General features: G+C 44.0%; 1 protein-coding gene across 2 annotated transcripts in view; it reads left to right on the top strand.

The window, feature by feature from the left end:
* Positions 1-334: 334 nt before the first annotated feature.
* EDNRA (endothelin receptor type A) overlaps positions 335-26,318 on the top strand; it is a 168,672-nt gene continuing 142,688 nt past the window's right edge. The window contains exons 1-2 of one of the 2 annotated variants that reach the window (XM_069242624.1): positions 335-507; positions 4,316-4,779. In XM_069242624.1, the coding sequence (XP_069098725.1) occupies positions 4,375-4,779 (405 nt within the window). In that variant the 5' untranslated portion in view covers positions 335-507; positions 4,316-4,374. Of the gene's footprint in view, positions 508-1,323; positions 1,434-4,315; positions 4,780-26,318 lie in introns of those variants that run through there. The other variant, XM_069242625.1, reaches the window with a different exon arrangement.

Raw genomic sequence — 26,318 nt, forward strand, 5'->3', positions numbered from 1 at the left:
TGCCAGCCCTTCCCCTCCTCTTGTTCTGATAGGGGTAGGACCCGAGAAGCAGGATCCTTGCCTTTACCCTCAAAACCTGGAGAGATCTCTCCGTCTGGGGAAGGAAAGCACCGTGCTTGTCGTGTGAGCCTAGTGTGTGTGTGTGTGGAGGAGGGCGCTGAGGATGGGCGTAGCGATGGTGGTGGGTGAATGGTGGGGGCGCTCTACTCTCTCCTCGCTGTGAGGGGATTCTGTGCTCCCTCCACCCAGCCTGGAGTGTGTGACAGGAGGCCCCGGCCCTGCCCCTCGTCACTCCCGCCCTGCTCTCCCAGTCCAAGGACAGAGGGAGCTGAACAGTTTACGCTGGGAGCGGCGTGAGCGCACCGGTAGTAGCGCGCAGTGTGAGAGATTGGAGAAGGCGCCGTGGAGGGAGTCCCTGGGCTGCTGGACCTGGGCGCCTCTACTGTGGGTCTGCAGAGCCGGCCACTGCTCCGGAGCCCCGGCATCCTCTGAAAAGACATTAATCAGGTGAGGTGTAGTGGCAAAAGGCTGCACATTCAGGGCAAGGCTACATTGGCAGCACCCTTGCGCCCAAAAACACTTTTACACTAAAAACATCCCGCACTTGCAGCCCGCCCCTCCAACACCATACTCGCAGCGCCCCCACACTTACAACACCCATGCGCTCCTGCCCTTCTACTCACAACGCCCTGTACCTCCTCGGGTAGTCAGGGCATCTCTGGATGCCAAGCACGGGCGCCAGGTCCGCGAGTGGCGTTTACGTCCCCTGAACACGAGAGAATAGAGGGGACACTAGGCTGCAATGTGGCTGGGGGAAATTTCACTTCGGGACTGAGACATTCTTCCGACAACGGACGGCCCCTGCCCCGCAAGGTCATATTTTTCAGCTCCTACTGACACAATTCAGGACGTTACACTGCCCTGGCCTCAAGTTAGCCTGGATGTTAAGAGAAGACAAACTTGATTTATATGATGACAGATTCCCTTCCCACTCCGCGAGGTGCTGTATTCCATCGTTATCTTGCTTTACAGCGTACTATTGCGTGCTCCTCTACGATAGTCCAGATTACCTCCTCTCATTTTGGGATTCAGACGTGCGCTGCGCGGGGTCCCATCCGTGTGAATGTGCAGGGGGCTTGTGTGCACTAAATGAATGTGACCACGGTCCTAAGAGTGCCTGACAAGAACTACACGCATCGCGCCCTGGCGGTACAGGGTGTTTCTCTTGTGGTGCCTCCGTATTAATCTGTGCGTGCGTGAGTGAGTGCGTGCATCTGCCAACAGTCCGGCCCGCGTCAGCGCCGGGTGCGGTTTGTACATACGGGGTTCTTCTCTGACCCGGTCTATCCTCCGGTCTGTGCCTGCTGTGATCTCTGTTTAAGTCTGGGTTACGTGTTCCTTGATCCTGGGGTATGCTGCGCCGAGCCTCACTGGTCTGTACTTAATACGTATTTAGTCTGTGCTTTCTCTCCGAGTCTTATTGTTTCTGTTCTGTGTGGTTACGTTATGGTCTGTGTCTGGCGTGTTCCTTCTCTGGCTGCTCTATGCTGAACCCGGTCTGACCTGCCCCGAGTCTGTTCTGTTAACAGGGTATGTGACAAGTCTGATTGTGCCTGCTTTTGTACTAGTTTAGCCCGTTGCCTGGTCCGTGTCACTTTTGGGGCTGTTTAGTCGCATGTCTTTTGCAGTCTACAATCTTAGCTTGATCTCTCACATACCTGTGACTGTTCCACTGTGGTACTGTGTTCCTTGTCTATAGCAGCTAAATGCCTGCTGTGCAAGTTGCCTTTCTTTGTGCCTGTTGTCTGCCTTCGATTTGCCTTTATTTAACATGATATGTGCTTGTAATCTTCCTCGTCGCATCTCTTCTGTGCCAGTTCTTGTTTTCAGTACCTGCTTCGAACCTGATCTTTTACTTCATGGTGCTTGTTCTGAGCAGTGCCTATCCCTGTTCTGAGCCAAGTGCGTACCCACTCTGAGCCGGGTTGGTGCCAGGTATGAAACGGCTTTGTTGCTGTTGTGGGCTCAGAGTATGGCTGCTATGTGACAAAACCACCACCCAACAGGCACTACAAGTGTGCCTGCTCTGTGCCGTGTGTATGGCCTGAACCTAACCCATGCCTGCCTTTGACTTGTTCTTATATGTGCTCGTTGCGTGCCTTCACTCACAAGCGATGACTGCTCTGAGCCTGATCTGTTGGCTGGTCTGATACCTGTTCTGAGCCTGGTGTGTAGTTATTCTGAGGCTGGTATGAGCCTGATCTGTTGGCGGTTCTGAGCCTGGTGTGTAGTTATTCTGAGGCTGTTCTGATCCGGATCTGTTCACTTTCACAAGTCCTTTGCACAGCAAGGGTGACACTTTCCATCAAGCACACGTATTATAGCTCAATAATATTCAGGCAGCGCTTTCAACTGTGAGGCACTGAGTACTTGGAATTTATTTCATTTAAAAGACCGAGCACCCTCACTTACTGCCCACCAGGGGTCTAATACATATAATGGGCCCCAGCACTTTTCAGTGGCAAACGATCCACTTTTGTTGCATGCAGTGTTACACGCTCCGTTATTGGTGCCACACTTTTTTACACTCTGTACTTTTTATAGGTTGCACTGGTTAATTATTGAAAGTAACACTTTAATTGCAGGTTTACACACTGCATATGATAGTGACTCATAGTTACACTCGCTGCATTATATCACACTGCACGTGTTAATGACAAATAGTGGCAGGATCCTTGCATGCAGTGCTGCACAATGCACTGCTTCATAGCACTCACAGTGGCAAATGTCGGTGATACTCAGTAAGTACTCCTTCTGCAGTGCTACACACTGCACTTTTAGTCGATGTCATGGAATAACGCTCCAATTGTTGTTTTACGCACTGCACATGTTAGCACATAGTAGCACTCTCGATGCAGTGCTATACTAAACACTTGTCAAGGCAAACTGTTGCCGTCTCCCTGCCACTCCACAAACTGCATGTTAATGACAAATCGTAACCGTTTCCTTGCTTACAGTGCTGGACACTGCACTTGTTCATTGCACACAAAGTAGAATTCTCCATGCAATGACACACTCTGCATATGTTAGTTGCATACAGTAAATACTCTTCCTACAGTGTTACACACTGCAATTGTTAGTTGAAACCATGAAATAACCGCCTTATAGTTTTACGCACCGCACATGTTAGTGCCACAGAGTAACACTTTCTGCAGTGTTATACACTGCATTCAGCAGTCTCACTGCCACAATGCACCCTGCGCGTGTTCATTGCACACTTAGCAGCAGTCTCTCTGCCACGCTGCACCCTGAGTGTATCCATTGCTCACTAAGCAGCAGTCTCACTGCCATACTGCACCCTGCGCATGTTCATTGCACACTTAGCAGCAGTCTCCCTGCCACGCTGCACTCTGCGTGTGTTCATTGCACACTTAGCAGCAGTCTCCCTGCCGTGCTGCACCCTGCGTGTATTCATTGCACACTTAGCAGCAGTCTCCCTGCCACGCTGCACCTTGCGTGTGTTCATTGCACACTTAGCAGCAGTCTCCCTGCCGTGCTGCATCCTGCGTGTATTCATTGCACACTTAGCAGCAGTCTCCCTGCCACGCTGCACCCTGCGCATGTTCATTGCACACTTAGCAGCAGTCTCCCTGCCACGCAGTACCCTGCGTGTATTCATTGCACACTTAGCAGCAATCTCTCTGCCACGCTGCACCCTGCGCATGTTCATTGCACACTTAGCAGCAGTCTTCCTGCCACGCTGCACCCTGAGTGTATTCATTGTACACTTAGCAGCAGTCTCTCTGCCACGCTGCACCCTGCATGTGTTTATTGCACACTTAGCAGCAGTCGCTCTGCCACGCTGCACAGTGCGCATGTTCGTTGCACACAGTCTCCCTGCCACGCTTCACCCTCCACATGTTCATTGCACATTTAGCAGCATTAACACAACATTTGCTTATGACTCAGTATGCAGTAGTACATGCTGCACTTGTTCATGCTACACAGCAGCAACCTGTATGGAGCCAGAAGTGCACTTGCTAGTAGCATCGAACTGAACTGCTCTCCTTGTAGTATTACACAGTGTGTTTGTTGTTGGTCAACAGCATCCCTCTTGATAGGCTTTCGCAGTACTCTCAACTGAAAGAATGGTTTCAGGCCCGGTTAACTAAGAAGCACCTGGTAATCAACAACTTAACCAACATAAAGCTATCAATTATTCACAAAGAGCAAGAAATGTAGACAAATATGTTTTCAGTTCTGTGACATTTTGAGCTTGAAGAACAGATAGTTTATTATTGTGTTTCCATTTCAGGCCTTCTCCTAGGATCATTGGGACTTTGAGGGGGGCAGAATCTGCGCCAGGGCCGAAGGATGGGCTTCCTCACTTATGGGGCTTTATTGCTACTGGGCTTGGTGGGCCTGGCCCTTGGAGGCCTTCAGCGGACCTCCCCTTACGCCAACCTGAGTGAGACCGACTTCACCCCGTTCAACAGTACAATGCCGGTCCTCTTCACCACCACCTCCTCCTATTTGCCGGCCTCCAACCGCACCTTGCCCCCGTGCTTGCAGAGGACAAAAATCCACCATGCCTTCAAGTACTTCAACACTGTGCTCTTATGCACCATCTTCATCGTGGGGATGGTGGGCAATGCCACCCTCCTGAGGATCATCTACCAGAACAAGTGCATGAGGAATGGTCCCAATGCGCTCATTGCCAGCCTGGCCCTGGGAGATCTAATGTACATTATTATTTGCATCCCCATCAACGTCTTCAAGGTAGGCCTTGCCAGGCTTCCTGAGGAGGCTGGTTCGAAACATTAAGGGTTCAATGTATCAAATACATACTGCATAGAATTAAAACAGCAGAATCTTGTAACATAGTCAACAAAAGATCTCATTATGAAGTCATAAAAGGGTTATCAATGCTTAAAACCAGTTATGTATAGTTGCGAGTCAGGTTCTGAGTGGCTTTCGACTCCGCTATTTAACATGCTCATACATACGGGAGTTGGGGACTCTGGCCATTGATAGGGCTGTAAAGAGAAGGAGGCCCATACAACCTCTTTAAAAGAAAACAGTAGGTTTGAAGAAGGGGGAGGGAGACTGAGGGTCGCATTGTGTTGGAAATGCAGGCGCTGTAACATGGATGAAGGTCCTCGTTTGGTGGTGGTTGTAGTACATTGAATTAGGCTGTACAGTGTTCTGAAAATACATACTATATGAACTATAGCTCTTTAAAAGTTTATTTTCTATATTTTGAGAATCTTTGCACTTGAATCAATGTTTCAGACTTCTTATGACACATAGAGTTTTACACGTTATCAGTGTGATGTTTCAGACTTGATGTAATTGCTGCATATGCAAAGATTTGACTAGTGGTTCAACTCTCTTGTCTTTAGGTAAATCAGAAGAAAGTGCAAGACAAAATGAAACTTTGGGCACAGAGCAGCACATTTATGTTAATTTGATCAAGTAAAACGTTAAGTGTGAGGAGAAGGCTTCTGTTCTTCAATGTAGAGCTTTACAACTGCTTCTACATGAGTTGAAAGAAGAAACCCAGAAGTGCCATACTACATCCCATGCTACCCTGCAGACCTCCAAATCCTGCACCCCACAAAAAGTGGGTGTAGGATGACCAGGTCACGTCATTAGGGATACCGTTTCCAGTCTTGAACTTACGCATGGTCACCCAATGCATTCCGGGTGCTGTAGTGTTGATTTACTTCCTTTGAACTAACCAGGCCACCACACCTGAAAACAATGGACCATAGGTGAACATTTCAGGTCAGTGTCCATAATGACCTGAATTGTGGCGGCCTCCCTAAGTGGGAACACTTATGTGTAGTGTAGATGGTATCCTGGGTTCTAAAAACCTTGTTGTATGATGTTGTATGAAGTATTCTAGGATCAACATTTTTTTCGACTCTGTGCAAATGTAATCTATGACTATAAAATAAAAGGAGACTGATATTTGCAGACCTAAGTCTGACTCCCACCTGTAAAAAGCAATAACTTATGTTTGCAGAAAATGTGTTAAATGCTGAAATCTATGTATGAACACTACACTAAGAAAGTTTGTGCTTTTTTTAGACTAGTAGATGTTCAGAGAGGAGTTTTGGTAGTGTTGATGGACATTTAGTGCAAATAAAATGAGCTATCACACAGTATTTATTTGGGCATTTACATCTTGTGATGCATTACTCACGCATCACATCTAAATTATACTTGAAATGTTTCAGCTTGTCTGCTGCAGCAAGTGTAGATTAGTGTAAGACATTGCATCAGTGACATGGTGGATGTGTGGAAAAGCGACGGGGGATGGGGAAATATGCTAAACTACACAGATAAAAGAGAAATTCCGCAAATTTGCTAATCATAGGTGTTGATTGCTTATACCAGATTATGCATTTATAGGGGTAGAAAACCCATGTGTAATTTAGCATTCTTTGACTATACCATGAATTTACAAATGGGATTCTCGGCATGTGTAAATTACACATGTGTATTTCAGAAGTATTTGTGACATAGAGAATTACCTACGAATTATGATCATGTGCAGGCGGAAAGTATGCATGCTTTCATTTACGAGCGTTTTTTTTTAATGTGCCTAATTGTGACAGCAAATAAAATCCCGCATACACACCAGACGTGATGGTACTATTTAAACCAGGTTACTTAATTTTGAATCACTAGAATAGTATATCAATAGATAATTAATCATTATAAAGGAGCAAACCGTGCAAATACCCAGATGTAACTAAAACAATTGCCAGATTATGCCGGTTCATGTCCACATTCTAAAACAAATTGCTGATTTTTCATATTCTCCTTTTAAAGTATGTTTTTTATGAGAAAAAAAAAAAAAATCTGAAAAGTTTATTTAATGTCTATTTGGCAGCCTGTTCTGCATGAAGTTGTTTAATTGGTGTTTAAGCTACCGCAGTGTGAGTAAATAGGGTTGAGTCACGCCACAGTTGATTATTGGTGCTTTGCCCCTGCCGCAGAGGGTTACTTGAAGACGAATGTGATTGGCTGGAGAGACTTTTCAATCATAAGATACTGAACAATAAATGTACCATCTCCTGAGCCCTACTTGGTTTGTTACTGATACATTAAATGACACATTTTGGTATATTATTATTTCAGAGAAAATTCCAAATCAGAATGAAAGGTTTTAAAACTAAGAATATGTACAATAAATAACTATACATGGGCTGTGACAGTAATACAAAACTAAGGCACTAACATCAGTGAAGTGTCAAATGAAATTTCTGGCCTCCTATGGAAGCTGCTCCTAACATAGGATAATCTCAAATATCATATACTGCGAATAGAAAGTCAATGCTCCCTTGTCTCAACACTAAGAAACAGATACAACTTAACCTAAACTGAGGTGTGATATTTGGCAGCAGGTGGGGAACTTAGTTGGTGGCGAGGTATAAATACCTACCCCAACTTGGATGCAAGCGAAGCAGGCTTGCCTGACTTTCTCCGGTGCATATAGCATCTGGTTTTATCTCTACATTAACTTTCCTTTCATTGTCCACTATGATTTTCCTAGTAGATTCTCAGGCATACGTTTAATCAATTTTCCCCTTAACACACATTCTCAAACATATTTTTTCTGACTGAGAATCTACTTGGAAGGGGCACTGAAAGGGTGAAACATATTAAAAGGTAATACAAATCTCATAATCACAGACCATCGACAGCACAGTTAGACAAATCTTATAGTTGTATAAAACAGTGCTAGTGCTCAGTTCACAAAAACCTTACAAGATCAGAAGGAAGAAAGACTACACCAATCTTTCAAGCTGAGGCGTCAGGCAGAGATATTGATAAAATCATAAAAACCTTGATCAAGAGAAATAATGAAATGTCTTCAAATATTTTGAGGACTACTGCTACACATGGGCGAATGTTGACTTTGACACTTTCAATTCTGTTAGTCAAATACCAGGAAAAGTACATCATCTGATAGTAATTTATTTCCACCATTATTGTGCCAATGATAACCACAGTTATGCCTCAAAGGCAAGCAATATATCAATGATGGACGCTGATTAGGCAGGTCCTAAGAGAACCAAAATTAAGTCAAGAATGGCCATAGTATGTAAAGGATTGTCACTCTTATACCACCACCAGAATAATGCAAGAGATAGCCACAAATAAGTGAGATATGCCCACGGTGTGTCAAGTGCAGCCATTAATATTTCAGCGGTAGCCATACATTTGTCATGTGTGTCCACAGTATGCCAAATATGGGCCTATAAAGGCCTGGCCCTTTTTATAGTAAGGGTATCTAGAATTTTGCCAAGAATGCACATAGTGTGCCAAGTTAGGCCACTATTAAGAATTGGAAATCTAGAATGTTAGCAAGAACGTCCACAATATATGAACGACTGACCACTATCATGCCACATAACGCCAGAATGTTGTCGAGAATGGCCACGGTATGCAAGGGATAGACTTCTATTATTCTAAGGATAGGAATAAGATTCTTATCCATAGACAACGAACTTTTGGAGGCACCCTATCAAAGAACTGATACCTTTTATATCAATAAGTGTTGTACTTGCATGCAAAGTTCATAAATAAATGTATTGGTTTACCATATAAACATTTATTCAACATTTACCATTAGGCTATGCAGTTTGAATCCTAATAGCACATTATCAGATTAAACCAGCTCAATTAAGCAGAAGTGGTTCGTGGAGACAAAAAAGAAGACAAGGTGTCTGCAGATTGTGGAATGAAATGGTATTACATCTTAAAGGCAACACATGCTTAGCTGCTAGCAGCCACTTTTTCCAGGCTTAAGCTAGTAACAGGCCCTGCATATCATCCATCTAATAGTTTTAGATTGAAATATATAATTTGAATCTATCTCTCGATTTGTGATTCATATTGTAGCTTCATCAGTACACGGTGCTACTCGACCAATATATAAATATACATATATTTATATATTTTTTAATGGATGTCAGTCTGTTATATGATTCCACTACAGACCTTATCATAGGTACCATTTAAAACCAATATATACTTGCGTGCCCTCACCATTCTCTGTTATATGTGACACACTCATTTAGACACTGGTATAAATGAGGGACACTTCTAATTCTGAACATGAATCTCCCTTACTACCCCTATTTCTTTTTCTAATGGCATCTGCATGTTCACAACATGTTTATCATGGGGCAGCATGGATGTCATAACAGATGGCAACAATATGGCAAGTCTGAGCAATCATAGTGCCTGTGTTAGCCAAAATATTTTCAGGCATGTCTGTATTATTTGAAAGATGAGCCACTATTAGGCCATTGATCATCAAATTGGCCATAATATGGCCTGGCAGCCACGGTCAGTCACCATTAAGATTCTAGCCCACCTGCAAGCTCCACCTACGGGCACACATATATAGATAGGCAGATACATATGTATTGTACACACACACACATGCAAACAACGCAACATACTCATTACTGGGCAGTGACCCTAGCTCCTGGCTCAATGGTCCGACAATTGCTGTCATTCTCACCACAGTGTCATAAGTTGGACCGGGCAGCAGACCCCTGTCACTAGAAGGGAGCTGTGCACTTTGATCACTGAGTATTCCCAAGGCTGGGAGATGGATCACTGAATCAGCTGGATCACTGAATCAGCTGCTGTTTGCATCCTGGGCCCGAACTGGCCTAATACCTACACAAAACGGACTTGGTGTCACATTGGACGCACAAAGGGTTAAAGGAGAAATGCGGAGAGGAGGCAGGCAGCAGTGAGGCAGGGATACTAGCAGACAGTTAGGTCTGTGGTGCTCAGTCTCCCTCCAGGACTCCACCCTCTCCTGTCATTAACTGAGCCTCCGTAGAGCCTCCCAATGAAAGGAGGAAGGAGGGAACTGGTGGCTTGGCTAAGCTGCTGCCAGAGTTTATGACAAGAAGCCTTTTTTTTAGCTGAACTCTGGCAAAACTGCCATTTTTGGCAATGCCTGCCGGCCATCACTGCTGCCTCACAGACACACTGCAGATGAGACTTTAGGGAACCACTAAAGGTTATTGTTTGTGTGTGTATGTGTGATGTGTGTGTGCGTGGGGGCACCCACAAACACCTCTTCTGCTGTCTGAATGAACAGTGTAAAATCAGCATATTAATCTGCCCCCGTCTTCTCTTCCATCAGGAATGGCGAAGCTGTGCCCCAAATGCCCCCTTGAGCTAGCCACCCTGCACTCATTAGTTCCCGGTTTGTTTCAGTGGAGTCCTGGTGTGGAATAATAGCACAGTGTGTAGAGCATTATCAGGTTCTCAGAAGAGTTCTAAAAGCCCGTGTGCAAACAGAGTGGAACATTTTGCAGAAATGACCCTCATGTCTAATTATTTTCAGATGGGAAAACAATACACAAACCTATTTGTATATTGAGGCGCTAGGGGCAGACAATTTTATTTTCCAGGGAGAATGTTTTACTGGGATTTGGGAACAGTACAAGAAAGGGGGTATGTTGCATGCAATGTATACCTCCAGTGGCCAGGTAAGACTTGAGTGTAGTAAAGGAGAGGGTGCATTAAAGAGGAGTTGCCAACAGTGATGTAATAGAAGTCAAGGGGTCTGATTCTAAAAATAATGGTAAGTCTTGGAAGGCATACGTATGCACCTCTGAAAAATAGCTGAGATTTGCAAACGTACATAATTACTAAAGTAAAAGGTGAGAGGTAATTCTATATTTTTTGTAACTTTACGGTTGTAAGCATGTTTCCCTCAGTCCTACAATGCACTGGGTCTCAGAGTTACAAAATCTTTGCATGTGTAGGATTGGGGTTTTCAATTATGAGTTTCGAAGTGAGGCTAGTTCACATACGTTTAGGGCAGGCATTGTAAATGTTTGTGAACACCCACCCACAAAGTTACAGTTCTTTGGGAGTCCACCCATGTTGAATGGACCACCCTTTGACTGCCACACAACGCCCACTATAGAAAATTCCTCACCCGTGACAGAACTTTCACCCTCATGACATATCCACTCACAATCTATGCACATTCTGTCTTCGTGAATCATGATTAGGTGTTGCTTACAGAATTTGTGACATTTTTCTGCATGCAAATCTGACTTACACACAGACAAAAGAGTACACCCACTGCCATGATGCGGAAGATGTTGTTCTACCAGAGGACTATAGTGGGGAAAGGCACATGGATGGCGCACAAAAAGGACATCTGGTTCAATGGAGGCATGTGTTAATAGTTATGCATTTGTGCAAGGGAAGCAGATGTCTTCCTTGGTGTGTAGTAGTGTAAGCAAACGTCATGGGGTCCACACTGAACCAATACAGATGGTATTAATAAACAAGACTTCAAAGTAAATGAAGGCGAGGGATGCATGGATAGACCAAATACTGAACATATGTCAGACCAGCAGTACTAGAGCCCCTATTGGTGAAGTAATCAGGGATGGTGATAATATTCTCCAAGACACAGAGGCACAGAGTAGTGGTTCAGCAGATGCACCAGTCGTGTTTCCAAAGAGCGTAATCTCTGACCCTGAATGTTCACTCCTGTTTTTTTAGGTCAAGCCTCCCAGACACTGTCTAGTTGCAAAAGACCAATTGTGGGCTCAACAAGAACTCACAGTGGGATACAGCCTGCCCATTGCTTACTAATGAGTGACTTCATTGTCACTCTAATTTGCTTGTTTCTTATTCAGCGGCTTTCCTTGCTCCAGCTTGCACATCTTGTGTTTGTCCCTCACCTGGTGCATAATCTATTTACCATCTCTCTCACTAGCTGGCTTTTTCCTTCCACTGCACACTTTGAGTGAATTACTTTTTTCTTTTTGCATAGCTCTTCATGAGATTCCATGTGTTTTCAGTTCTGTCTTTGTGTGCTTCTTCCACGTGTGAAATAACTGCCCTCCCCCCATGATCAGTGTTGCTCTCTCAATCGTGTGTTTCTACGTGCCCCTGTATCACTCTCCCTCATGTCCTGCTTTTCCTATCCTTTACCCAATTCTGTTGCTTCCCCACTTCGCCATTGCCCCAATACCTATTGTCTTTTATAAAATATTTCTTTAGTATCTTTTTTTTCTAGAGGACCAAGCAGGAAGTTGCTGCCAGACCCTTCACTGTTAAAAAAACAAGCATTTTTGTGCTGCTTCTTTTTCACTTTTTACATTTTTTTTACAGATCCACTGTGTGTTAGTAAATGTAAAAAAATCGCACCTCTATCATTTTGTAGGCATGCATCATGGCATCATCACATATGTGCGGGCCTACAAAATGACGAAGCCACTGCGGTTGCTTCATCATATTTTTTTAAGGTCGAGGATAGGCCGCGCGCAAGCACAGACTCTTGACATGTAACCTACTTCTGTGAGCTTTCACCGCGCCCACTGCCCATCACTTTCATTCATTCCTTGGCCTGCCTTTCACAATTTCCTTGATTTTGTAGGTAAATGCTTTACGTTTGTCCCGCCTTGAGGCTGCTCTGTTACTGCCTTGGAGACTGACCATGTTGCATGGATTATTGCACGATCGGCCATATATCTTAGTGTGACACACTACTTTTTTATTTTGCCTCTCTGCTTCGCGCTTCGCTCTCCGTGGCCACATGTTGTTTCTTCTTCTTCCTTGTTTTTGGGCATGCTGCTGTTTCTTTGTGGTGTCTGCGACCAAAAGTTGCAAGCTGGAGGGAGAGTTATTTTTTATTTATTTAATTTTTCTTTGACATTTCCTATGCGCAAACTCAATCAGAGGAGCTCTTTACATGAGTACCACTTACGTACGTGAAATTTCATATAGTGCAAACTCCATTGGGGGAGTGCTTTACATGAGTATCACTTACATACAAGTTTAGCAGTTGAAAAATATACAAACTGGTGCATTTAAAACAGAAAAAAATACAGAAATCCTCAATGCGGCTCTCCCAGCACAGCGAGAGAACCGATACTACAATATTCACTGCACTCGGGAAACTCACCCCATAATGCTTTGCAGGGCATTCCTTTTTCAAAACATTTTGGCCCATAACACAGCCTGTGGTGGTCCTGTGACAATGGGACTACCACCAAACCATTAAGCACTACGTTCTCTTTCTGTCTAGGTCGTCTCTGGGTCCCCACACTAGGTTGGGGGATCCCAAAATAGTAACCTCTCTCACCATTCAGTGCTTTTTTAAGCTCTCATGGCTGGAACATTAGTTTGTGTTTTTGAGGGCCTTGTTTGTAATATTATTGCAGTAGGCCTGCTAGGTCTGAAAGTGTGTAAGGCACAATGCCCTCTATTGGCTAATTTTATGGTTACGCTGCATTACTTTCTGCCATTCTCTTTTCATGTGGTTATTGGTTATGCCCTCTAGGGACTGACTATATGGTTACCTGACCATGTTTCTTACAAATGCTATTTGTATTGTGGTGTTCTCTAGGGGCTGTTCTGAGCATTACAGTCAAGATACTACAAAATTTGTTGCACTCAGAAACTCATCCCGTAATGCTTTGCAGGTCATTCCTTTTACAAAACATATTTGCCCATAACTCACTGGGTGGGAGTCCTAGGACAATGGGACCACCATCAAAACTGTCAGCACAACAATCTCTTTCTCTTATGTCATCTCTGGGTCCCCACACCAGGTTGGGGGGACCCCAAAATAATACTATAAAAAAAGGCAATATTTAATTTTTTTGCTGCAGATAAAGCAAGAAGGTAAATGGAATGCTTTAGTTATATGCAGGGCCATGGCATTATGTGGCAGAGAGGACCAAATCATGCAGCAGGCTAGACCGATTTATGTGGCAAGAAATGTCCAGTTATGCATTTACTAAGTCAATAGCTCTAACTCAAGCAAAGGAGAGACCTATTGCTTTGAAAATGCCTATTGCAAATTGTAAATTCCTAACAGGACTTTTGTTGCCACATAAATTGAAAATGAAAAGTAAACAGTTGACAGAAGCAAGTCAATTCAAATGCCACAGTCGCCATGAGCGTGATCGCAAGAGCTATTGGCTCCCTGTGTGAATTTCTAGAAAGGATCGCGGCTGGGATGAAAGGCAAACCGAAACCGGAGGCCAACATAAATGTTCACTCAGTGAAATCACCTGGGAAGGAACTCAGCACACAAAGGAGGGACATTTCACAAAATGAACCAATAAAAATTAAGCATTTAAGACAAGCACAACATAGAATGAATAGCAAGAGTGGGTGTGGTTAAAAGCCCACAGAGAGATTACAACAGGCCAGAGCACTTGCACGCTCGAACCTAAAAACCAGTGCTGCCTGCAGAGCATGCTCTAAGTCAGTGACTGGGTGTGTGCACCAGACTTCACCGTACAGTAATACAGAGGCAGTACACTCAGTGTACCATGTTTCCACGCAGGTGGCCTCTGTACATCTCAACGTGGATCATAGACTGCATACAAAATAGTGGGGTTCTCCAAGACCACCTTGAGTATTGAATGCAGGGAGACTCTGCATAAAAACTGACTGCACATACATAAGGGGTGCTAGGATGAAAGCAACTACATTTTTAACTAGGGATGGGAGTGTTGGGACATTGTTTTTCTTTTGAAAATATAAATTGCTTATCGATGAATAGGCTTTTTTGACACATTTTAGGCATATTTGCTCATAGTTTTAGCAGCTTTAATGGCAGCAAATTGCACAACTAGATTAATGGTTGGAGTTTTTTGTAAGTAGTGATAATTCAAGTGTGAGTCTGGTCAGGAGATATGAGTCCTCAGGTGCGAATCATATGTTACTCTTAGAAATTTTGGGTATAAATGCACATCAACATTTTAAGATGGGTATTTTGAGCGAGGATTACAGGTGTCCTTAAAAATTATTTACGATAAGCACACTGTTTAGAGGATGGGCTACTTTAGTTAGGAAAGCAATTGTCTTCTTCATATTGAATAGGGACTCCAACAAACAGTGTACGATGAGATGTTTAACTGCAGGGAACGGCGCTGCCACTTTGCTTCTACGTATATTGCTTATCCTTATTATAGCGGCTCGATTGAGTGAATTTAACAAGTCATAGATTAAGCATAAATGTATTGGCACGCTTTTTAAATTTTTATTTCAACTTAATTCAAATGAGATTGTACAAGTGGGAAATTGCAATGATTTTAAGTAATCCCTCAATAAAAGTTTTCATTCATGTATTCATTCATTCAACTGACTGCACAGCTCCTGATGCATTACCAGAGTCTCTCCTGGGGCCTTCCTTCCTTCCTATGGCGGGATGCCAGGGACCTGGGTCTGTGGCTGCAATTCTCCTATATGGGCATCGCTGTTGATCCATTGGTCCTATGTGTCCCCTCCTACAAGGTTCAGAGAGGCACCCTAATGTGAATCAACTCTTTGATGGCAAACTTGTACTGCAATCCTTGATCCACGACATTTTGATTTTAGTAAAATGATGTGTGATATATTTAGAGTGGCTTTAAGCCAGCCCATTCCATCCATTGGTCTATTGGGTCATTCAGTACAGCATACAGCATGAGCATTACGTTAGCCCACCTAACAACTGTGAGTGACACCATTCTGCTCTTTCACAGGAACACATCGACACACAAAGTAGTTCCTTTCAGTGTAAGGGACTACTATGGCAGTGTGTGCTTTTTGGGCCAATTTTTTCTTGTGGGTTTAGCCAATGTTTTTTCCTAGTGGCAAGGGTTCAGCAGCTCTCCCAACAATAAACTATTACAAAAAACATGCAACTGACAAAGAATAAAAGCTTGGAGCCACTACTAGATCTGTTAGCTTTTACAACGTTTGTTGGTCCATGTGCCTGCTTCTGTTACATGACCAAAGGAGAGGGGCAAATGTATTATCTCATTGGCATGTGTTCCTTGACCAGAGCACAGGGCTGCGCAGATAACCCGTCAGCCTACCACTCTCCTGAATCCCTGTTCTGTGCTTCAGAAGTTGACAATGTAGAATAGGAAAAACATGAGAGTCAGAAGTAGGAAGGCAGAAAAAACAGTGATGCTCAAGCAGCTCAGGCAAGAACTTGTAATGTAAAGAGGTTATTAATACAAGAGCACAATTATCAGAATGAAAGTTTCCCAAAGACATGTACACTTCCCATCATGAAGGCCAGAGGCCAATTTGACCTAGGTGGATGCTGGAAACTGGCCCATTACCGATAACTTTGGAAGAACAACTGGGAAGACTGAAAGTAGGAGGCAGCTACATAACAACAACCGAAATGAAGTCACAAGAACAAACACAAAAAAACAGTGCACACGGAGGAGGGAATGCAGTGAGCAAACTATTTGCATCAGAAAAAACCCACATTGCCAGGCCCAGTCTGGAAGTCAGGACTATCGTAACTACTATCAGTACCCTTTTTAATCCGGGAGTGAGGAAACCCCAAATAGGAAGCCAATAGCCACCATCATGGATTGGGGAAATAGGCCATTAGAGGAAACAGAGGTAATAAAAGGCAGAGGCGCAATATAGAACCAGCTAGGACTACAACAGTACACAAGGCAGAAAGTGGAATGGAGATTCAATCTCCGTTGATGCCCTGGTGATCTTTGCCATCGTCCACGAAAGACTAGCAAGTGGGAAGGGCTAGGACTCCATGGGGAAGATGGTGTAATACGCTGTACCCTTCTGCCCACCCTCAAGAACCCAGAGTACATAGGAATCCCCCGAAGTCTTGACACCCTGATGCAAAAGAGGGAACAACCATATCCCACTCCATAAGTGCTAAATTTGCACCTGTGCATTTGGTATTACAGAACGAAAATCCCAAAGCTCATCTGCTAATTCAGTAATACCATGGTGATCCAGGTGTATTAATAATGGCACAAGTAACTCCACACTCCTGGGGATCCATTTTGAAGAGGAGGGGAGAAGGAAAACATACTGCAGTACACAGAATTATTTCATGGTGGAGGACGCGCCAGTGTGCATCTTGGTTGATCTGCTGGGATTCTGATTGTCATCCATCAATACTGAACTTAAACTGTCGATGGAGAGAATCTGGGTCAAGGTCGCTTCGGACAGCGGAAATGTTTTAAGGGTGATGAGTATCCCTGCTCCTTACTCTGCCTCTCTGTGTGGGTTCAAATACTGACCTCAAAGTTTGACTTCTTGCCTTCATCAGGCATCGCTGTTGACCTGTGGAAAATGAGTTGAAAATTAGTAGAAAAATATGTTTCCGTCGAGAAAGCCAATGTATTTTTAGCAGGGAAGCTTATGTCACCAGTTATATCACGGATGATTTACAAGGCAATGATGCGCAATGCTGAGGATGGAGGGTGCCGATCTCACCCAAAGGAGGCAGATGAAGGCTTCAGCCGTTCAGTGAGGTCACGGTAGCGTGTCTAGTTATGAACTGCAGGGCGCAGAATTAATGTCCCAATGAGATAAGAAGAACATTCAGGCCATTTCCCGTCACCTTTGCCCTTCTCCCTGGTGGTCTGTGAGGGATCTTGCACCGTATGCCCCAGGGGCAGCCACTGGCTTGATAGGCCCGATGACCTGACATGCATCCAGGGCAAAGGTCACAGGCATGCTACATATCGTTGAGGAGGCATTCTTTTCTTAAGAACTTTGTTGTTGAGCGCGTGCTTAGTTTTACTTTATGTGTGAGAACAGGGCCCACGCATTGCTGATAGTTTAATTATTTATTAGTTTTATTCTACTCGTCCCAGACTGAGATTAAGTCAGGCCCATGATACGCAGAGCAATTTTTTTTTTTCTTTTCAAATTTGGATTACCTTCACATCTGTGCGGGAGTCGCACACCCTATTTCTCTGTTGCCCGCTGAGTGAGTTAATGTTTCTTTCCATTTGATTCCTCCCTTCTTCGAGTTTCTGTCATCACCAGTGGCATAACGGAAAATGCAGAATGCGATGAGGGGCCCCTGCGACTCCCATATTTCATAGATATTCATTGACCTTGGGCTAGATAGGGCTCCCTGCAGGGTTGCCTCCCGCCGCCCGCCACCCCCCACTGCACCACAGGGGCTTCAGGGGTCTGCATTACGCCTCTTGCTAAGACCCAGGCACCAAAGTTAAGGCCACCTCTGAAAGGGTCTGATTGGCTCACCTCTATGTGCCTGCACCACATCTAAAAAGGTGAAATGAGGTCTGTCTGCCTGGCGCACCCTTAGTGTCTGGGTAATCCCCCTGTGCGTGTATCACACAAGGTCTGAAGAGGGCTGTCTGCCTGACACGTCTGTGAGCCTTTAAGACATCTCACAGGGTGCGAAGAGGCCTGTCTGGTTGGCTCCCCTACACGCCGGTAACACATCTCACAACGTCTGTTGAGGGCTTTCTGCCTGCTCACCTCCAAATCTGGGACCTCCAACTAGAAATACCGAGGAGAATCCACTGGATGATTCCCTCCACAACAGGGGTAATGCTGTGTGCGGTGGATTTTACTTCATGTTTAGTGTTTCCTCCAAAAATTGGTGGATTTTCATCTCCCTCCAAACATTAAATATGGTCCTTTATCTCTACTATTCAGAAATGTCAGAAAGAACATGACAACAGCTGTTGTTTGCCTGCAATCTGCGTTGCAAAATCGTGTGGAACAGCGCTGTGAAGCAGACACTTACAGGGGCCGTAAATGTGTGTTAGGAGTGTAAGACTGTGCCATGTGTGTTAGCTGCTCTGTCTCCGATGCCTCCACACTGATGATTGCCTTTCTAACTCATTGTGCACAACTGCCTTTAACTCTGGCCCATGATTGTGTTCACTCTCACAGCAAAGAGAAGCAACACTTCAGTGGCACAAAAGAGCAATGTTTTAAATGAAAATGCAGATCTACTGCTTTTCTATAAGGAAATGTTTTGAAAATACTGGCACAATGCGGTGTCGCGGTAGATACCATGCAATTTAAAATCGCATCAACTCTAAATGCAGCCTCAGCCCTAGAAACAATTTGGCAGCAGTAGCAGCATCCGACGTGAGATAGTCCCCAAACGTCTTCTAGCTTTAGAAAGCACACAGCGCATTTCTAATGTCTGGCTGGGTTTTCACATTCAAAGGTTAAACAGAAAGCCTATGCTTATTCCGTTTGCATCTGTATGTTTTATTTCCAAGTCAGCTTCCTATACTCAATGCCAAAAACATGTTTTATTTGTTTGAGCAAATGTTAAAAAGTGAGAACCTGGCTTATTTGTGCGGTTGGGTCGTTGGGCTGTGTGTTTTTGTAGAGGATCACTGCTAGGCTTTGGCGCCCTGAGAACACCATAAACAAATGCAATTACGTAGAAGTGAGAGTATAGCTCATGCTGCAGGAAATGTAACTGCTTATAGCGCACAATTTAAGAAAACTCCTGCAGTTCCAGCTTGACAGAGTGGGGAGGCACCCAGAAACAGCAGGCAGGTCTAGCCGGAAGAGGTCCCACTCTGAGAGTGTAGCATGTTTGACACTGACTGCTGATCCTCGGGTCTTTTAAAAGAATCTCTATACGCTTTCATTTTAAATAGGCCACCTGCTGGATGGTGCCCCATGAGAGCTCAAAACCCAAAGAGCAGTGCCTAATGTGTGCCGGTGCCAGTAGATGAGGTGGCAGGGGCACTTATTTTTAGAGACAGTGGCATCTTTTTCATCATCAAACCTTGACCCAGAGAAAACCAGAGAGAAAGGCAGAAAAGGAAGAAGGAAGAGAGGCATAGGAAAAGAGTGATGCGAGGAAGAAAAATAACATGCAAAGCCAACTGCTTTGCCAATGTTTGTTTTACTTTACGATCGCACGGTGAGCGTGTGCGATCATAGAAAATACTACGCAGACTCTCATTAAGGAGCTGTAAGGGTTAGGATTCTCAACTTCTGTTTACCATTACGTTGATGAACTTTCTGATAGGTTGGATTTTCCTGGGGTTGGATATACAGCAGGCTCTGGACAGCATATCACAGCATCATGTCGCATGCTTTCGTCACAGGGGCATATGCTTATTGTCAGGATTTACACATGTTTACAATTGTACACGCAAGGTTGAAGACCCAGGGAATACCCGGTGTTTGCTGTGGTTTACTGATGCCTCAGGCGGAAAGAGGCCATACTTACATGGGACATGTTTCCAGACATTTGTAAGTGAAAGATCTGTAGAATGGAGAAGGGCGTTTTTGCTTGTTCGATTTAGTATCCCACCGTTTATGTGTTTACGTGACTGTGATGTGTGACTTTACTGAAAAACAGACATCTCAGCTGCAGCTAAGTGATCAAAAGATCCTCACACGCAAGTACAAGTTTTCTCAGTCTCCCTGTCTCTCCCCCTCTCCTTTCCTCCCTCTCTTTCGCTGTCTCTCACTTTGTCACTCTTTCTCCAGCCTCTCTCTTGCCCCTCCCTATTTCATTATTCAAATGCCCATCTCCCTTTCTCTTATTTTCATTCTAATTTCCAATTTTGTTTGTCCATATCCTATCCCTGTCTTGTCACACCCTCGGGTTGGACAGTCCATTTTATCCCCGTATTACTCTTTACTCCACCCGTCCAGGGGGTGAAAGGTATAAGTTGAGAATGTCCTTTAAGTTCATTACATACATTCAGCGTGACACAGAAGTTCTACATTATGAAAGGACAAATGCCCGCCCAACCTCTGCTTATTCAGCCAATGTACAGAAGCTTTGCACTTGGGGGTCTAACCACACACTTCATTAACAATGTACAATTCTTTATGAAGAGCCTTGCATGAATTGGGCTTCGCTTGCACTTTCACCCTGCCTTATCCATCACAGGGGTAGATTATCCCTCCATAGTTCATATGGCTGCTCACCATACCCACAGACAAGCAACAAGACATGATGAGGTGTCATGGGGAACTCATGCCAGCATGCACTATTTGTCAATTACTGCAAGGCAACATCTGTCTAATTATGAGGAACCAGCTACATCCAGAGGAACCCTCTGCTCCTCCCCTCGAACACACCTTCACATGTGCATCTTGTTACATCATGGGCAGCATTTCACGTTCACAATGGAGTATTCAAATGACAGCTTGACCTTTGTACTAATAACAGAAGGGGGTTCAAGGGTTGTCTGAATTTAAATGCCATAAAATAGGAGCTTCAGCACCTGCATAGTTACCTCGCCGCACTTTGTCAATGCACACGAGCACTAACTATTCAATATCCTGCTAAATGTGGGGAATGCAGATTTGTCTTTATTTATGGATGCAGAGCTCTCACCTAAAATGCTGGACACACTGGCAAGGCTGTATGTTACACCACAGGCCACATAATGGTTGCATGAACTGGTGGTGAGGGTCAGTCATGTGGCAGCTGAGGTCTGAGAAGGTGGGCCTTGAGGGTGGACTTGAATGTAGGAAGGAAGGTTTCCGATCAAAGGCTGATGTAGAGAGTGCACGCCTGGAGGATACTAGATGGTTGACCGGATCAAAATGACTTAGGAGTATAAGCATTGTCTTTTTTCCATTCTGTCTACGAGCATTTTATCTTTTGGTATGCCACACAGCCAGAGTTGGAGAGCATAGGAGCTTCCAGCAGCAGCTCGTTTAGTGCCGAGGTGCTCAAGTCTTGTATGGATGACCAGAAAGGCATGTTGATACTTTACAGCGGATACAGTGTGTTTTATGATTCGAAATTGAAGGGGTAGGGCACGTGTTTTTTGGCAACCATTCAACAAAGCAGTTTTACCCTCCCTCACCTTCCTTTTCTTCTGGAAAACATACTGGGGGTGTCAAGGACCCACAGAGAAATGCTGCATTTTGAAGACAAGCATTGGTAAAGCCCATGGGTCTCGCCTTTCTGAGCTATTGGCTTTGCCAGTTGCTCTAGATACGTTGTACAGTATCCTTGATGCTGTTTAGCATAGCTTTAAAGAAAGAAAAAAAGCTCAAGCTGTGACCCATCATACCATTTGTGGGTGCACGTAAATAGCATGTGCACGCCTACAAAACTGTCAACCAGAGTTGGATCGGTAAACAAAAAGAAAAGAACGCAGCATGAGTGGGACGAAGCAACACCAGGGGTGGTGGTTAAAACCACTGAGGGCTGAAGAAGCAAAATGAGGGCAGGGGTTGAAGCAACAGGAGGGGAGGAGAAGCAACAGGAGGGGAGGAGAAGCAACATGGCGGCATGAGTCGGAGAAGTAAATTGGAGAGTGCAGGTGGAGGAAAAACGCAGAGTGCCTGGGTGGGTGGAAGGAGCAAGGAAGGCACAAGGGAGCAAACATACAAGAGAGAGCAGAACTGGGGAGGAGACACACATGGGCAAGAAACAACACGGAGCATAAGCACACACCAAGGCATCACAGAGGAGGGTGAGGGAGACACTCACAAGCAGAGAAAAAAGAACACACACAAACACAGTGGAGGACGAGAGATACACAAAACTGCTGTAAACCACACACACACTCTTGTCAAGTGCTTAAAAAACAAACAAAATAGGAGTGCATGAAAAGGGAGCAGTGGAAGGACACAAGTTATGAATCCATGCTCCATGGGAGGAACACAGCCACGAAGTGGAAGGAAAGCCCACGCACTCTAACTGATAGGAAGCACGCAAACAACACTAAGGCCATCCAATAGTAATGAATGGGTGGGCTCTATATCAACTAAAAAATGACAATATGTATCACAAGAGACAGCACATAGGTGAAACCTAAAACACGATTTCACATAACGGCATCGGTAGACCCAGCGGCTTCTGCATTCACTGACTGCATGTACCACATCTCCTTGTCGGTTACCTACAGAGAAGACGACACAAACATAGTACATAGAGTAGAAAGCAAGGACGGAGGGGAAGGGGAGATCCATGGTGTGCTAATCTGTTTACTATGCCCATGATTGCTTGTTGAAAGAAAACCTCTACCAATAGGCCTTTACATTTCGAATAATTCAAAGGCCTCTCAAACCCGAAACAGCCAAAAATTATTTTTTTGATTTTTATTTCAATTGTTATCACTACGAACTAGTTCAATGTAGCTTTATGATACTGGTGCAGTAATAAATGCACAGGCTTTGCAACTCGGTTAGTCACCAATACATATCCACTGGATCCTTCTGATTCCCTATGATGCAAAAATCCTTTTTGCATAATCAAAATACAGAAGAGAAACCGGGTTCATTGAATGTTTGCCGTTGTGGTTGTTTAGTTTAAAAATGCTGGTTGGCCAGTGGCATTTTTTTGAAGCACTCTGTCAGTCACTGCACATTGCACATTTGGAGATGGGTCAATCATTTTGCAAATTGCAAAGTCCCCTCTGTAAATCAGGGTCCTGCATGCTTTGCGCTGTCAGTTTTTTTTTCAGACTTACATATTTAAACTTTGATCTGGTGTCTGTAGCTTACTTTTCTGTGTTTTTATGTTCATGCCGGTGTGCAATTGCATTTATGCTGGTCACAAAAAGGAAACACGTACTTCATAACTTATAAATAAAATGTGAATTGTTTAACTTTTCTCTTCAGTTACATAACCCATTTAAAGTGCTCTAGTATTTGCTTCCCATTATTAGCTATTGCAATACTTTTGACTTCTGTTCTATTTTACAGTGATTTTTCTTGGCTATTGATGAGATTAAACATTGGATATTGTGACCCCATTTTGGCTGCTGAGAACCGCAGTCTTAATTTTTGTGTGTGTTTAAGACGAATAGAGCAGGGAAGCTCGTGCTTATGCTCTTTCAACTTAAAAGATATCGTTGAATTTTATAAGCCTTTACGCTGTTTTGACTAATGCAGTATAAGACTAGTCACTACTTACATTTGTTATTTCTTCAATTTCTTTCAGGGTTGTACATTGTGTCTGCCTTCAGTTTTATGTACGTTCAGGTCATGTCCATCTTTTGTTTGCTGAGCGAACTTTACTATTTGGTTCTATTTGTTGTTATGTGTTTTCTTTTTGAACTGGTGTAATGTGATTTGCACCATCCTTCTCTCCCTGCTCAACCGTGCAGCCGCCATCTTGTGTACTTGGAGACTGGGGCCAGCATCCTAGTCTGCCTTCAGGGACCAAGTTCAGCTCATACATTCCATTGAAAATGGTGCACTCAACAGGACAGATATGTGGGGAAGATTGTTCTGTTTGTATCACTCTTTCTGTTATCGCGATAGAGTTGTGGAAGATTCGTTAGTGTTATTTGATATCTTGCAAATTATTTTAATTCTGCTTAGTGCCTCTGTCCGTCCTTAATTTTGATGACCATAGGTCGCAGTGTCTTTTGTTCACTAAGTGAATTTTATTTTTTGCTGTATATTTGCTTTTTTGTGTGTTTTGCCATTTTTAAAGATTTGAACTGTATTGAGCCTTAGCACCATCTTATCTTTGCCAGCTCTGTTCATCTGCCTTATTGTTCACTTGGCAGTGTTCTACGCTGTCTGTACAGTCAGAAACCACGTTCAGGTAATCCAAACCATTTGAATCAGTGCCTGAATCATGGCTACACAGTAGGTGCAGGTCACATGACTAAGATACACCAATGGCAAGCTCATACACACCTATTCCTTTTTAAGATTGCACAGATATACCTCGTTGGGTCTTGAAGCTGCTCTGCCAGCTAGAATCGACAAACAAAATAAATTGACACATCAATTTAACTCTGATTAAAAACCTAAACAGAGCATTAGGCAACCCAATCAATATGAAAATAATTTGTGTCTGCCTTCCACAGCAAAAATCAAGGACATGGGGGTATTAATTAAATGGCAAAATACATGTACATACTGAACAAATTGGCCAAAACGTGCTGCATTTTGGATTGGCAAGAGGTACATACATCAAAGCTCTAACTGGGGAAGGTACCCTCTGTCTAGAGCTACGGACCTCCACCAGGCCTTTTCATTCTGAGGCCTGCAGCAGAATCTTATAGTAACTTGCTGCTTTGTCGACCCTCCTCGCCTAATGAATACAGAAGAGAAAGAAACACATCTGTTTTCATTTTCATTTCTTATCAAGCCTCAATTCCATACCACCCATTGGTTCCATTACTTCCATAAACTGAGCCTCCATTCCTTAGCTCTGCTCGCTGCCTGCTTTGTCTAGAGCTGTGAATCAGCTGACCACATTCGTCTGAATTGCCCAGTTTTGTGCGAATGGTACGTTTATAAATATGAAGCTAAGAAACAGGTGTCAGACCGGAGAGCTATACCTCTACCAAAAGTTATGAAACCACCTGGTTTAGGTGGTGCCAGAGCACTAAGCTACACTCAAATGCTTAAGCGAATATTAACATGTAATATAGTAAAGTACATGGTTAACCTAATATTAATACATAGTCAAAATGGGTTGGTGAAACATATTTTTTTCAAAAACGAAATCCTTCAAACTAAACTGATGTTCTTCTTCAAAGAAATTGCGCACAAAATATTTAATTTGGCAAACTTGGTTGACTGATGAAGACTAAAGAACAAACTCTGCGTTTGATTTAGAGTTTGGAAGATGAGTTGGTCAGCCACATACGTGTTGGATATCCCAGTCCCCTTATTGTAAGCGCATTATATCCTGTGACACTTGTAATGAGGCAGATGTTTGTGATGGAGTAACCAATCGATAAACTTTAACCCAGACACTTAGGGCCTCATAATGAATGTGGTGGTCCAAGGACTGCCACACTCGTGGTGACGGTCGGACTGCTGCAACTGTGGTGGTCCGACCTTCATCATTATGACCTTGGCAGTTGGACCGCCAGGTGACCGCCGTTCCCACCGAAAACATTGTTTCCGATGGGGTGGCAGTGGTCTGAGTTGAACTCAGCCAGGGCGGTGCTGAACTTAGTGCCACGTGGCTGATTACAGCTCACCTTACCTCCAGCCTTTCTATGGTGGTCACCCTGCCATGGAAAGCCTGGTGGTAAGGTTGTGCTGGGTGCTTTGCAGACAGTGTGTATTCCGAGGGTGCTGGACGCCCCCCGTGCAATGCTGCCACATAGTTTCCAGTGGGCTGATGGACGGAAACCTCCCAATACAGAGGTTCCCGCCATCAGCCCAGTGGAAACATTGTAATGGACCTGGTGGGGAGACCGGCAGCTCTGTGGTGGTCTCCTCACCGTGAGTCTGGCGGTTGGGTATTCCAACCGTCAGAAACATAATCAGGCCCTTAGTGTCTACAGTGTCTGATGGTAAATGCAACAACATCAGGCTGGTAGAACTTGACAAATGGAGTATTTCAAGAGTCAGCATTAGAAAGAGAATTGCGCAACACCTCAATAAACTATTATTTAGTTCAACACTGGAACTAGTTTTCTAAAATGAAATAATTGATCCTTTAAATAATGTGATGTGTTACTCAATACTAGCCCTAATGCTAACCTCTTGTAATCAATGAGTCATAGCTTTATTCTCAAAAATACTGTTTACAGGTTGTATGACAGAACCACGCATGGTTTAATAACGCGATCGGA

This window comes from Pleurodeles waltl, chromosome 1_2, assembly GCF_031143425.1.
Source record: "Pleurodeles waltl isolate 20211129_DDA chromosome 1_2, aPleWal1.hap1.20221129, whole genome shotgun sequence".
In the NCBI taxonomy this organism is placed as follows: Eukaryota; Metazoa; Chordata; class Amphibia; order Caudata; family Salamandridae; genus Pleurodeles; species Pleurodeles waltl.